The 12,791-nt window shown below is 45.6% G+C and overlaps 1 protein-coding gene across 7 annotated transcripts in view; it reads left to right on the top strand.

The window, feature by feature from the left end:
- The window catches only part of CNGB1 (cyclic nucleotide gated channel subunit beta 1), a 1,007,057-nt gene that overhangs the window by 479,865 nt on the left and 514,401 nt on the right, over window positions 1-12,791 (top strand). For all 7 annotated transcript variants that reach the window (XM_069654372.1, XM_069654395.1, XM_069654388.1 and 4 more), the window contains exon 18: window positions 5,440-5,484. In XM_069654372.1, coding sequence (XP_069510473.1) covers window positions 5,440-5,484 — 45 coding nt within the window. The remainder of the gene's footprint in view (window positions 1-5,439; window positions 5,485-12,791) is intronic.

Here is a 12,791-nt window from a genome sequence, read left to right as displayed (position 1 = left end):
GGTTCTGGGTGTTGGGTGGAAGGATGCCTGGTATGGCGCTTGGGCTCTGGTGGTTGGGAGCAGAGGCATTGCTGGGGCGGGGGGGCTGGGGAGGCTATAACCCCGGGTCTTTTGGTTGTAGCCCCGGATAGAAGCTCAGGGGCTACACCAATAGGCTAGCTAGCCTTGAGTCCCAACAGTCCCGACATTAGTGTAGCCCAAGATCTTTTCCAGACCTACCAACACCCCTGGTGGGGTGGAAGGTTGCCAGGTGCAGGGCCTGGGCTCTGGTCTCTGGCAGTTGAGGATGCCGGATGTCAGGAATGGGGCTTGGGGTCTAGTGGTGGGCAGGCAGGATTCCCGGTATATGGCTCATGTTCTGCCCTTTGGCTGTTGAGGAGACATGGTGCCATGTATCTGTGCACCACCGGTGCTTTAGCTGGGGGAATGTCAGATTCCTACGATATTGGCGCTATTGTACATAAGTAGTAGGTTTTAGTAGAATTCCTAATTTACAGTGAATCACAATTTGTTGAGAGATATAGTTCACTCTTTATGGGTTCATTCCATTAGGTCTTTATTATCACTGTGGGTGCCGACAGGTGTTTGGACCACTCAGGGGTCTTTATCAAGGCTGTGGTCATCATCCATCATACATTGTTCACATATTCATAGACTGTTATGTCAAACCCAAGTGTGGCAAGTGAATACGTTCCACAAGCTGAGTTGCAGGCCTGAGCAAGTGTAGGAGTCTCTCCTTCTGTGGAACCCCATCCTGACTGTAACATTTCCTGCCATTACCTGAGCTCCTGTATAGCACTGTGAGTTGTCTTGATTATTCAATAATCCTCAGGATGGGTTCTTCCCTTCGCTTGTTTCCCATGTCTCTGATGATTGGCCCAGCCAGAGTCTACCCTGCATTCTCCCAGGTTTTTCTTCTTCCCTTCTTGAGGTGGCCAGCGCATTTAATTCCCCATTCTGACTGGTCTGTTGATTGTCCTTGCTGGGATAGACAGAGGATTTAAAATCCTCATCCACCATTTTCAAGTCATGTAGTAATATAATCAGCATTAACTGGCTGTGAGTAGTGCTGCTAGGTTCTGCATCAGATCTTGTGTGTCTTGCTGTAAAACCCTGGGCTATAAAAGCATGGACGGGATGTCTGTGGGACCTATGATTGGCTTGGAACGTGAAACTGTGTGTAAGCATTCCTCGAGCAAGAAAGTGATTGTGCGAACCAGACAGAAGATTTCAAAGTCAACCCTGCTGTACTCTACTTTCAATGCCACACTTCTGGACACCATCACCAACATCGCCATAAAATATGATCACCTGATCATAATAGGAGTTTTCAACATCTCGTTTGAAGAAGAAAGCACAAACTCACCTAAAAAAATGAACAAATCAACTAGCAACCATGCATCTGCAGCAATCGGTCAAGGGAGCAACACACACCGCAGGGCACATCCTAGATGAAATCTTATGCAAAAGAAACTTGGTCACAAATGCCCCCCAATGCAGATCCTCTGGAGCGACCACCTCATAATACCCTTCGTGAGCCACCAGCCAACGCCAATGTTAATCTCCCAAAAACTCCTTCAATTCATCATCATTTGTATAGCGCCTTTCACCTTTGTTATGGTATCAACGTGCTGTAGGTTGAATGCCCTCTAGGGACCAGAGTCCAGGTATGAGAAGTTTCATCAGAGGAGTTTAGAATGCGTGTGTGCATTTTAGCAAAAGTAAAATTGGGTAGTGGTGGCCAGGACCCTACTAGCTACCAATGTAAGGCAGGCACGTGGGTGGATGTTTTGCAAAAAGGCAAGAGAGCGTGTGAGAGAAGTAGAAATGCATCATGTGTCCAGCTAGACCGAATTATTATTGTAAGGGATAGCTGCATTCTAATGGCAGAGGTGTTGTGCATTATCTTGCTCGGAAAGTCATATGATTGCAGGTGCGTGACGAAGAGTGGCCTTGTCTTTGGCTAACTTCCATAAGTATGGAGTGAGATGCATACCCTTCTGCTGTTGCTGGCTTCTTGGATTTTTATCTATGGCGTGGACTTCCCCACTCTGTTCTACTGGCTATTGTTAATCAGGTAACTTCTTAATTCTTACTGTCCTTCAGTGAATGTATCGGAGTTCCTTCCTACCATGGTCCTCTGGGGTAGATAGCTAGCTCAGGAGGACAGGTTTAGTCAGGGTGGTCAGGGGAATAGCCATGTCTTGAGAACTTTCCAGAAGGCCAGGTGGTCCTCTATGCACCGGATGCTAAGTGGCATTGAATTCCAGATAGCGGAATTGACTGGCAAACGAGAACAGTGTCATTTGTGGCAATGCAATGTGAATGCGATTGTGAAGAGAGTGAGAACCATGTGCAAGGGTTGGTACAGAGTGTGAGTTACGCTCATCATGTGTGCTTTATCAGTACCGAAATACCAATGTGGTGTCAGGGCTATGGAGGTGTATTTGATGAGAAAAAGGCAGAGATGTTTCTTCCTCATAGGCCCCATGTGCCATCAAGTTAGTGCCTAATTCTAGTTTGCCTTGCAGTCGTATATATGCATTAACAGAGGCAGTAAATGTGCTTTTTCTGGAATATTTAGACCAGATGCTGGAAATTGGGCTTATCAGGCCCTCTCAGTCTCCTGTGGCCTCTCCATTATTTTTTATTCCAAAAAAGGAGAGAACATTACAGACTTGTATTTACAAACAAATCCTGGAACATGTAGAAAACAATTGGACACTAGATCAGGCACAAGTCGGCTTCAGATCCATTAGAGGAACAGAAACATAATTACTGGGAAATCAACCGGAACTTTCCAAAGTGGTTAAAAACCTCAGAATATTAATTAACAACAAATTAACACTCGAACCGCAAGTCAACCCAGTAGTAAAAAGTGCTTCTTCTACCTTGACACAGTCAAGCTGATACTACCTTTATTCACCTTCCCACATAGAACACTCGCCGTCATCTCCCTCGTCATGTCAAGAATAGACTACGCAAACACCATCTTTCTAGGAATGCAGGACTACCTTACCAAAAAACTACAATGAATGCAGAATGCAACAGTAAGACTACTCCTCAGACTCACTAGGAGAGAACACATCACACCAACACTGAGAATCCTAAATTGGCTACCATTCAAAATCTATCTTCTTCAAAACACTCAACATAACCCAAAGAGCAATCCACTGCCAAGGAACAGAATTCATACAGGAAAAAATGTCTGTCTACAAACCAAACCGAGCACTGAGGTCCAGCAAGGATATTCACCTTAACCCAAAACACTACTCAATGCAGAAATGTGGTGGATCAGCATTCTGCTGCATCCCAGCAAAACTCTGGAATCCACTCTCGAAGGAAATACGAACAACAGAAGACTACTTAAAATTCAGAAAATTACAAAAAGCATGGCTCTTTAATTCACAGAGCTAAACAGGAAACACTGTTGAAGGGAAACAAACAACAAAAGAGAAACACCCAAAACAGCCAAACCCAATGAATCAAAAACGGGATACCCTAACTAAAGAAAGTTGTTTAGGACAAACCACCACACCACAAAATGAACGCTGCCAGACCAACATAACCATTGCATAGAAGGGCACAAACCACTAACATCACTAACTAAACCTACTAAACACTTTCTGATATCCTGCATACTCACCCTGAAACACCAAACAAAGCACACACTTACCTCTACCACAGCAGAAACCTAAAATAACCACAACATGCACACACTCAGCAACACACAGATAAACACAACACATCACAGAAAACATAACCAATTGCACACAAATCATCCCACACACACTCATACAACAAACACAACCTAACCCTTACCAACTAAAAACAAATCCAGCGCACAGTGACCGGTTTTCCCAAACCGAAGCTAACAACAGCACATCAAAGATCTCTAGCGTGTTCCCGCTCTCTCCCACTAACTAAAGCTCTCCCACCCCTCCTTCAGTTTCAGATCCGCCAGAATGCCAGGAGACCATGAACATGGCAGTGTTCAGCGGTATAAATCATAAATCACAACAACATAACCTAGCATCTTGGTGAGCAGGGAGGATGCAGCCTTGTGATTTGAACACTGCAATGCTCCGCCACTCAGTATGGGAATGGTAGGGAGTTTGGGGTGTTTTCTTCACAGAGGGTTGTCCTGCACAGCGTGGATATTGATTTCTCTTCTTAGCACTTGTTTCCATGTGTTCGATACGCCATAGGAGGTTAGGCAGGGGGAGGGGACTGTGGGAGATCTCCCATGTACTGCCTTCTAGAAAGCACTTCACTGCACTTCTGGGCCTTCCTGGCCCCAAGAGTCCCTCCGACCTCTGCTGATCTTCCCCCTAATGTGACGACTGTCACACCAGGGACACCTGACAAAGAGAGCGATCTGGAAATCATTGAATCCTGGGACTTAGAGTCAAGGTTCTGAGCAGCACATGTGAGAGAGTTTGATTTGAGAAGCACTGAATGAGAAAGAGAGTGAGTGGGAAGGATTGGCTTCTGGAGCTTGGAGTATAACTTCCTAGCAATGAGAAAGAGGCGGATGGCCAAGCCCTGCTTCATTGTTGAAGAAGAGAGAACGATTCCAACAGAAAGCAACTAGAGTTCTGGAGAATACAACAATCTTTCTGCAAAAAATATGAGTTTTGAACTCTTCATATCTTGACTTGGTATGGACTGGTAAAGGAGGCCACTGGAGCCTGTGCAACTCTTCTGGCCACTTGCACATTCTCTCCCCTCTTTTACACTGCAGTGCTGTGAGGTTAGCCTTCCTCCTCCTCCCCTCCGACACCCATTGTCCTCAAGATGTGAGTATCTCATATTCTCTTTTCCTGGAATTCTGAGCGCCTGAACCAGGACATACAGAGCGCCTGCATGTTTCTCTCCACCCCCAAGAATGTGGACTGTTTGGTTGATGTCAGGAGAAAACACTGCATGAAAGCTTGCTCCTAACAACATTCAGAGCTATACATAATTGAGTGAGTGTGTTTGCAAAACAGCACAATTCCGCTTGAGGGTTTGATGCAGGCATTTTCCACTTCATGCAGTTCGGGAAGTGTCGATAGACCCACCCACCTGTTCAAGCAATTCCTTGCCCATCACAACAAACCTTAGAATAGCTAAATAGTTGACCATGTGACGGGTATCCTGGTGACCATTCTGTATTACTCATATGCTCTCATATACTCTCTGTACAGCGCTCCATCACTTCCCTAATAGCTTTTGTGTTTTTTAAATGCAATGCATTCACATGCACATAACTAATGGACCTTATTTCTGTCTAGTCTTGTTCGCACCAGCGCCGTGATACTCACGGGTTTGGGCGCTGTCAACAAATACAATAAATAAATAAAATAACACTTGGCTTTATGACCCAAATCGTGATGACATGACTGAATATGATTCTGTTCTCTGAAGATGATATCTGTACACCACATTCTGTTTCAGGTTAGAGCAGGAAGAACGTAAAGAAGTGATGGAAGATGACACTGGGTAAGTACAGTTGATGAATAATTGCCATGGGTGTAATTTTAGGGGGGGACAAGGGCGTTAGCCCCCCCGCCCGGCCCCCCGACTGTTGCGGCACACCGTTTTGTCCCACTCATTTGATAGGGGACACTTTCAGTTAGATGTCATCTCCCCGCCAATATTTTCACCAAAATGACTCCACTGATAATTGACAAGGGTCTCTGAAACAACAGTGCATGCTGCTAGGGTAAATGAGGGCCTGTGACATTTTTGACAATATCTGGAAAACATGGCTGCTCTTCACTTGGGTAGACACAGAAACAGAGCCTGGGATCTTCAAAGGGCTGGCTATGCTTGCCTGGGTTCAAGCAGGGCTCTAGATAATGTATTTGAGGTAAGTGTGTTTACTCCCTATTTTGGGAAGTTGGGAGTAAAATAATTTTAGAGTGTTAAAACAAATTTCTCATCCCCCACGTTTTTTCTCCAGATTACAGGTCTTTAGCTTGAATACTTAGTTTACAAATGCCAAAGATCAAAAATAAAACTGGCAAAATGAAAGTTAGAAAAGACACCCGCTTCGATGTGCTACTTTGCTATGCCTTTATGTAAAACATGTCATTTTGAATGTATTTTCACGGTGCACTTCAATTTTAGTTTTGGCTATTAGGTGGCACTAAAGCCCCCACCTAAAAGCGCAAACAACTCCATTACAGTCACAGCTAGGTGGGGGTGGGGGGGGGCATATGAGGAGGGACACAAAGCTTTTACTTAATGTTTGGTTATTTAGCCACCCATTGATAGCCCATGGCCATGTCATGTGGTCATATCCTATGGTCCTATCCAGTCCCTCTTTGCCCAAAAAGCATCCCACTGGGATATTTCTGAGCCATATCATCAACCTTTGCCCTTGAAGTACCTGGCTGTGTTATTTCAAAGCAGTCTTCTGAGGGTTAACAGCTTAATTGGAGATGCAAATGTACCATTGGTGTAATCACAATGTCGTAAGCAGGTCTGCCTTCAGCCACTGGAGTTCTAAGCAGTCTGAGTGTCCTTCACTGAAGTCCTGTGAAAAACAAGCATTTGCAAAGACAACAGTTTGGTCTGTGTATGGGCATTAGACAGGCATTTACCAGGCACTGCTATCATATGGCCAGGTACACACCATTTTGCAACTACTATCAATAACGGCCAGTTAGTACCACTACGGCAGTGCCTGCCAAATGCCTTTCCGAGGCCTACACAAAAGTCAAAACTGTTGCCATTACCAATGTTTGTTTTATGTTATCTTTAACGTCCTTTTCCTTCTGATGCCCATCTTACACCCCCCTTCCATCCTTAAATACATGCTCCTCACTCCATTCATGTATCTGCGTTTACCATTATAACGGGGGTGCAATGGAGGATCACCCCATGCCCACATTTACTGCAGCAGACCCTACCTCCTCTCTTCCCTGAAACTATTGTCCTTCTGCCCCTTTTTTAAAAACTAAATAATGTTTCTTTTAATATTAAAATGAGTGGGCACCTCTTTGCCTCCCCACCCTCTACAACTCCCCTAATCTCATTACCTCTTCCCCTGGATTATGTTTAGTGGCTGCTGCATTTTTTCAAAGATGTTGTCACTTTTTGTTTTCTAACTTTAAGCTTTCGAACATGTATTTACAAATGTAACATCAGCTTCCCTTTGCCAGGCAATTCGACATACATTTTAATTCTAAAAAAGAAGGCATTTTTGTAATCAAACATGAATTGCAGCTAGCAATTGTGTAAATTAAAAGAAGCATGTTTTAGTTGTGGATTTTACGGTCAAGGGGGTGGGGGGGGGGATAACATCAGGTGGGCAAAGTGGACAGAAGGATGTGAAAATAAAAGTAGGCCCAGTAAGCCATCAAATGGCACTTCTGATACCTTGTCTTGTTGTGATATGTCCTTGGTGTTCAAATGCACCATGATGCCTGCAGGCTTTGGCGCGTAATAAACCAATAAATAAATAAATAATCACGAAGCCATAGCATTAGGGTGGGAGAGAGGGCGGATGAAGGTGGCGGTAATGAAGAATGTTCAGGAGGAGGTGGTCATATCAAGAAGCGAGAGTGGACAAAATGAGCTGGTGGGAGTAAAGGTGCTCATGGTCGAGGTGGTAATATCATGAGGTGAAATTGCACCTACAGGGAAAGTGAAGGAGGGCGAGGAGGTGGTAGTATCAACAAACGAGACTGGACAAAAGGAGGTGGCAGGAAAGAAGAAGCAGAAAGTGGCGATGGTAACAACAACGAAAGAGACAAGAAAAGAGGAATTGGTGCGAGATCTGGACCAGGCCAAGGTAGTGACACCTGTAGGACAGCTCCAGGATGGGGAGGAGAAAACCTCAGGACCTAGACATAAAGAGCAAGTGGTAGAAGAACACTGACCCGAGGAGGTGGTGGAATGCACGGGCCAGGGGGGGGGTGCGGACAGCAAGGCTTGCGAGTGGCACACAACTAGCCGCATTCCGGAAGAGAGTGGTAAGAAAGCCAAGAAAGTCTCATCATGAGTACGCCAGTCCAGGAAAAATGCTGGTAAAATGGCCGGTACTACCGGCTCCGGCATTTTTCCCAGACAGGCATACTGTAAGTCTACCGGTAGGGGCAGTGAACTACCAGCAGGCCATACCCCCGGGAGTTCAGGCCCCTACTAGCAGAGAAATCACTGAATCACCGGCACCGTTAACAACGGTGCCAGTCATTCAGTACTTCCCATTTCATGGAGTTCTACTGGACTCCATGGGCCTCATTACGGATATGGTGGCCACGGACTGAACAGTGCCGGTAAGGGACCGGCACCGTTCATTCCAGGCCGCCACATTACGAGTTCTGCAGCGGGTCCCGCTCTGGACGCATGGCCAGACCAGACGTGCAGAGCGGGACCCGCTAGCAGTAGAGGATGCTAACAACCGGATCCACCCCCCCATCTCTGCCTGACAAACACCACCAGGTCCTGTTTGCTCAACAGACTTGTTGCTAGAGGCAGTCATGGGGTATGGGGCAGCAGAAAGCCTGCATATACACTAGATGGAAGATGAGGGTTTGGGAGGGGTCTGTTTGAAGCCTGCAACGCCAGAGGAGCAGAGGTGAACCACACTCCAAAGAACTGTGTAGACCTGGACATTGGCTGCCGGTGGCCCGAATGCCTGAAGCTACATCTGTCGGGAGAGGCATTATGGGAAGACTTCTGGCCCCCACTTTTACCGGTCCCTAAATAAAAATAATATCTCAACAATACTTGCTATTGGCATCCTTCTTAACCCAGGTGTCCTACATAACAGTTGGTATGTCTTATTTTACCACAAGAACCAAACCACCCCAATTTGTAGAGAGGACACACTTGGCAAGTGTCAATCAAAGATGCAAAGCGGCCACCCTTGAGCCAGTGCTAGCTTTTCAAACTACGCTCCTTTGCATTCTGAGACTTGTCGTTTTGATGTCCCCATAATAGTTATTTGCCTACTGCCAGCGTGCAATGCACTGTTGAAACAAAAAACCAGACTGGTTTAAGGTGTCACGTGTCATGGGTCCACTTGCTAGCTATCAGCAATATGAAAAGCTGCTTTGTTTTGATAATGCATTGCTGCTCACTACTGTGAACGATTGCAGGAGGTTGTTTTGTTCTTTCTGCTTTTTAACGCAGCGCAAACCTTTTCCTTAGTGCACTAGAGGGTACTGCTTCGTGTTTGTACACTTGTAAGCTGGTTTGAGGCTTTTACACGGGATAACCCATAAAATCGCTTTTGGAAGGAAATAAAATTCCACTTCTAGGGGATATGTCTAGTGTGCTGTTTGCATGCATAATCCCCTAGTGTGCTGTTTGCATGCATAATATCCTAGTGTGCTGCTTGCAAGCATAATCCCCTAGTGTGATGTTTGCATGCATAATCTCCTGGTGTGCTGCTTGCATGCATAACCCCCTAGTGTGCTGCTTGCATGCATAATCTCCTGGTGTGCTGCTTGCATTCATAACCCCCTAGTGTGCTGTTTGCATGCATAACTCCCTGAGTGAGCTGTTTGAATACATAATCCTCTAGTGTGCTGCTTGCATGCATACATCCCCTAGTGTGCTATCTGAATGCATAATCCCGTAGTGTGCTGTTTGCATACATAATCCACTAGTGTGCTGCTTGCATGCATAAATCCCCTAGTGAGCTGTTTGCATACATAATCCCCTAGTTTGCTGCTTGCATGCATAAAACCCCTAGTGTGCTGTTTGCATGCATACAACCCCTAGTGTGCTGCTTGCATACATAATCCCCTAGTGTGCTGCTTGCATGCATACATCCCCTAGTGTGCTGCGTGCATGCATAAATCCCCTAGTGAGCTGTTTGCATACATAATCCCCTAGGGTGCTGCTAGCATGCATACATCCCCTAGTGAGCTGTTTGCATACATAATCCCCTAGTGTGCTGCTTGCATGCATACATCCCCTAGTGTGCTGCGTGCATGCATAAATCCCCTAGTGAGCTGTTTGCATACATAATCCCCTAGTGTGCTGCTTGCATGCATAATGCCCTAATGCGCTGTTTGCATGCACATGGATTTTTTTCCAAACTCTTCTGCAGCCTTTTTTCTGTGAATTGTGCAAAATGCACAGAACGAGCCCCCTCCCCCTTCTCTTTTCACCCCTGCCTCCTTGTCTCTCTACCTCTCCCATCTTAAATCCCGTAGCCTCCCCTCCCTCTCTACCTTCCACGTGCCTATACTTGTTTACCACTCCTCCGGATTCTTGTTAGAAAAGCATTTTTCTGGTTTATAAACCATCTATAATTCTTGACGTGTTTAGTTTCTTAAAATCTCACTATTAGGGTCATGCCTTACCTCTGCCAAAAGTTATTGGTGTTGGGAGGCATGCCTTCAGTAAGAGAATCTGGCATGTCCTCCGACATCAGCTATTCCACCAGTTTATTGCACGGATTTACGTGATCCGACCGCGGCTGATTTGCCCGCGGCCGTAAAGTTTGCATGAGAAAGGTGTCAACCAAAAGTTTGCACCTTTCTCATGTCTTTTTTTTTTTTTTTTTACTTTCCTGCAATGCTTGAATCAAAGGTTCAAACGTTTGGTGTTCGAACCTTTGGTGGTAGCATTTTCAGACCTTTTTGTAGCTGCGCCCGTTTAGATACGGTCAAAACGTACAATACTGTATTGCACATTTCACTAATTGTTACTATGTTTACATATTTCCTATATTGCAGAGCCAAAGTTGGCACTTGGAGTTTTAATGCCAATTGCTGGCAGAAACATTATTCAACTGATTTTGTGCAAATTGAAAGGTTTTACGTAATTTCTCCCTTCATCTGTCACCGAGAATTCTGTTTTCCAGATTATGAAAAAATGTATTTCCAGAATTCAGTCATGGGCATAAGCAGCATGGACTCATCACTGTGAAATGCTTGTGAAACCTTCATCATCCGCACTTCCTGAATAGTGCCTGCTCTTACTGTACACACGTGGGCAAGTGCCAAGGATGAGTACGCTTGTCCTTTTTGCATAGACTTGCATAAAAGCCTGGCACTTAAGGGGTTAAAGGTTCACTGCAAGAGTGAGCATGAAACATGGAACGATTTCTCGGTTTCTTTTTCGAAGTTTCTAAATATGCCATTAAGGTTATTTTGCCACCACCCTGGACCACTTAGAGGAAACACTTGTTGAGTGACCATCAACGTTGCAAACTGGCCACACGTGGTCCAGTTCTGGCTTTTCAGCTAACAACTTTGCATTCTGATACTTAAGTTTTCATGTCCTTATTAAAGGGAGTGTTCACCACAGTGGGTTAATGCAGCTACTGTAGAGATCGGTGTGCACCTGAAGGCCACACCGTCGGTCGTGTCTCATGCATCCAAGAGGTGCATACAGTGAATAACAGTGCCACATGCACAACTGGACTCCACAACATTCCAATTACTGTGGGAAAAGACTGTGTGAAAGTAGCCCACAACTGGGCTTCATAAAAGTCCAATCTGTGGGGAAAAAGACTGTGCAGATAGCCTGATTTTGGATGTATTGGGCTACTTCCTGGATGCTGTAATAAGTGCGTCCTCACATCTGTACCTTGTACTGAATTCTGGTTAAAAATAAACATTGACAAAGCAAACTGTGTTTGCTCCTGTGTAGTCATTAGATAATGATTTTCCAGGCTCCTCCATCATATGCCCTGGTACCTATCCCATTTTCCAGCTATTTTCATGGTACCACTAGGTAGTACCATTATGGCAGTTCCTGGCAAATGCCTATCCCATGTGCCTACACACAGGCCAAAACCATTGGCTTTGCCAGTGCCTGTTTTAACATGTAGGCTATCTCCACATCAAGCCACACTATAGCAGAATTCCTCTTTGGTGAAGGAGCTGCTCATGCCACTACACTAGTATGAGAACATCGCCTGAGCAGTGCAGGTGGCATAACGTATTAAGACACATGCATGTCGTTTGCTTCCTATGTTTTTTTATTGGGAATATTGGCCTTATTTTAGGGAATGTAAAAATATACTTTGCTTATCTGGCTGCCTGGGTTCACAATCTCCACACCTGCATACCACTGAAACAGTGGTTATGATTAATTCAAAACCTTACAGTCATCACCTTTTGGTTTTGTTAAAGTCACCCACAGTGTGAAGAGTATGCCCAGACATGGGTCCTGAGCCTGCTGGGCCTAAAGACCCAGGCTACTCCTCACTGATGACGCCCAATGAGGCTGAAACATGTCTGGGGATGCTTGTGGTGCCCTAGCAGTTCAGGCTGAACTGCCCCTTTTGCGGTTGGACCAAGCCTGATTTGCATATGGTCCCTCCCCTTCACTAATGGCGTGGCTGGATGACACATTATGGTCTGGAGTGTTTCCCAGAGCTATGCCAGTGGTTATGATTAATTCAAAACCTTCCACCCATCACCTTTTGGTTTTGCTAAAGTCACCCCGAGTGGGACGGGTATGCCAGACGCGGGTCCCGGGCCTGTTGCTCCTAGAGGCCCAAGCTACTCCCCACTGATGACCCCCAATGAGGCTGAAACATGTCTGGAGAGGCTTGTGGTCCCATGCAGAAGGGATCTGGAGAGGCTTGTGGTCCCATGCAGAAGGGATCTGACCTAGCAGTCCAGGCTCAACCGCCCCTTTTGGGGTGAGAACAAGCCTGATTCGCATATGGTCTTTCCCCTTCTGTAATGGCTTGTTAGGCAGAAAAACAGTTGTCTGGAGGGTTGGCCAGAGCTGTGCCAGTGATTATGATTAATTTGAAACCTTCCAGCTATCACCTTTTGGTTTTGCTAATACCACTTAAAATAGGGCGACCTTTGCATGTTCACCTTTCG

The sequence above is a fragment of the Ambystoma mexicanum genome, chromosome 1p (assembly GCF_040938575.1).
Source record: "Ambystoma mexicanum isolate Mex_15411 chromosome 1p, UKY_AmexF1_1, whole genome shotgun sequence".
Classification (NCBI taxonomy): Eukaryota; Metazoa; Chordata; class Amphibia; order Caudata; family Ambystomatidae; genus Ambystoma; species Ambystoma mexicanum.
The sequence above is the reverse complement of the archived record's forward strand: the minus strand, read 5'-3'. Positions and strand labels throughout refer to the sequence as shown.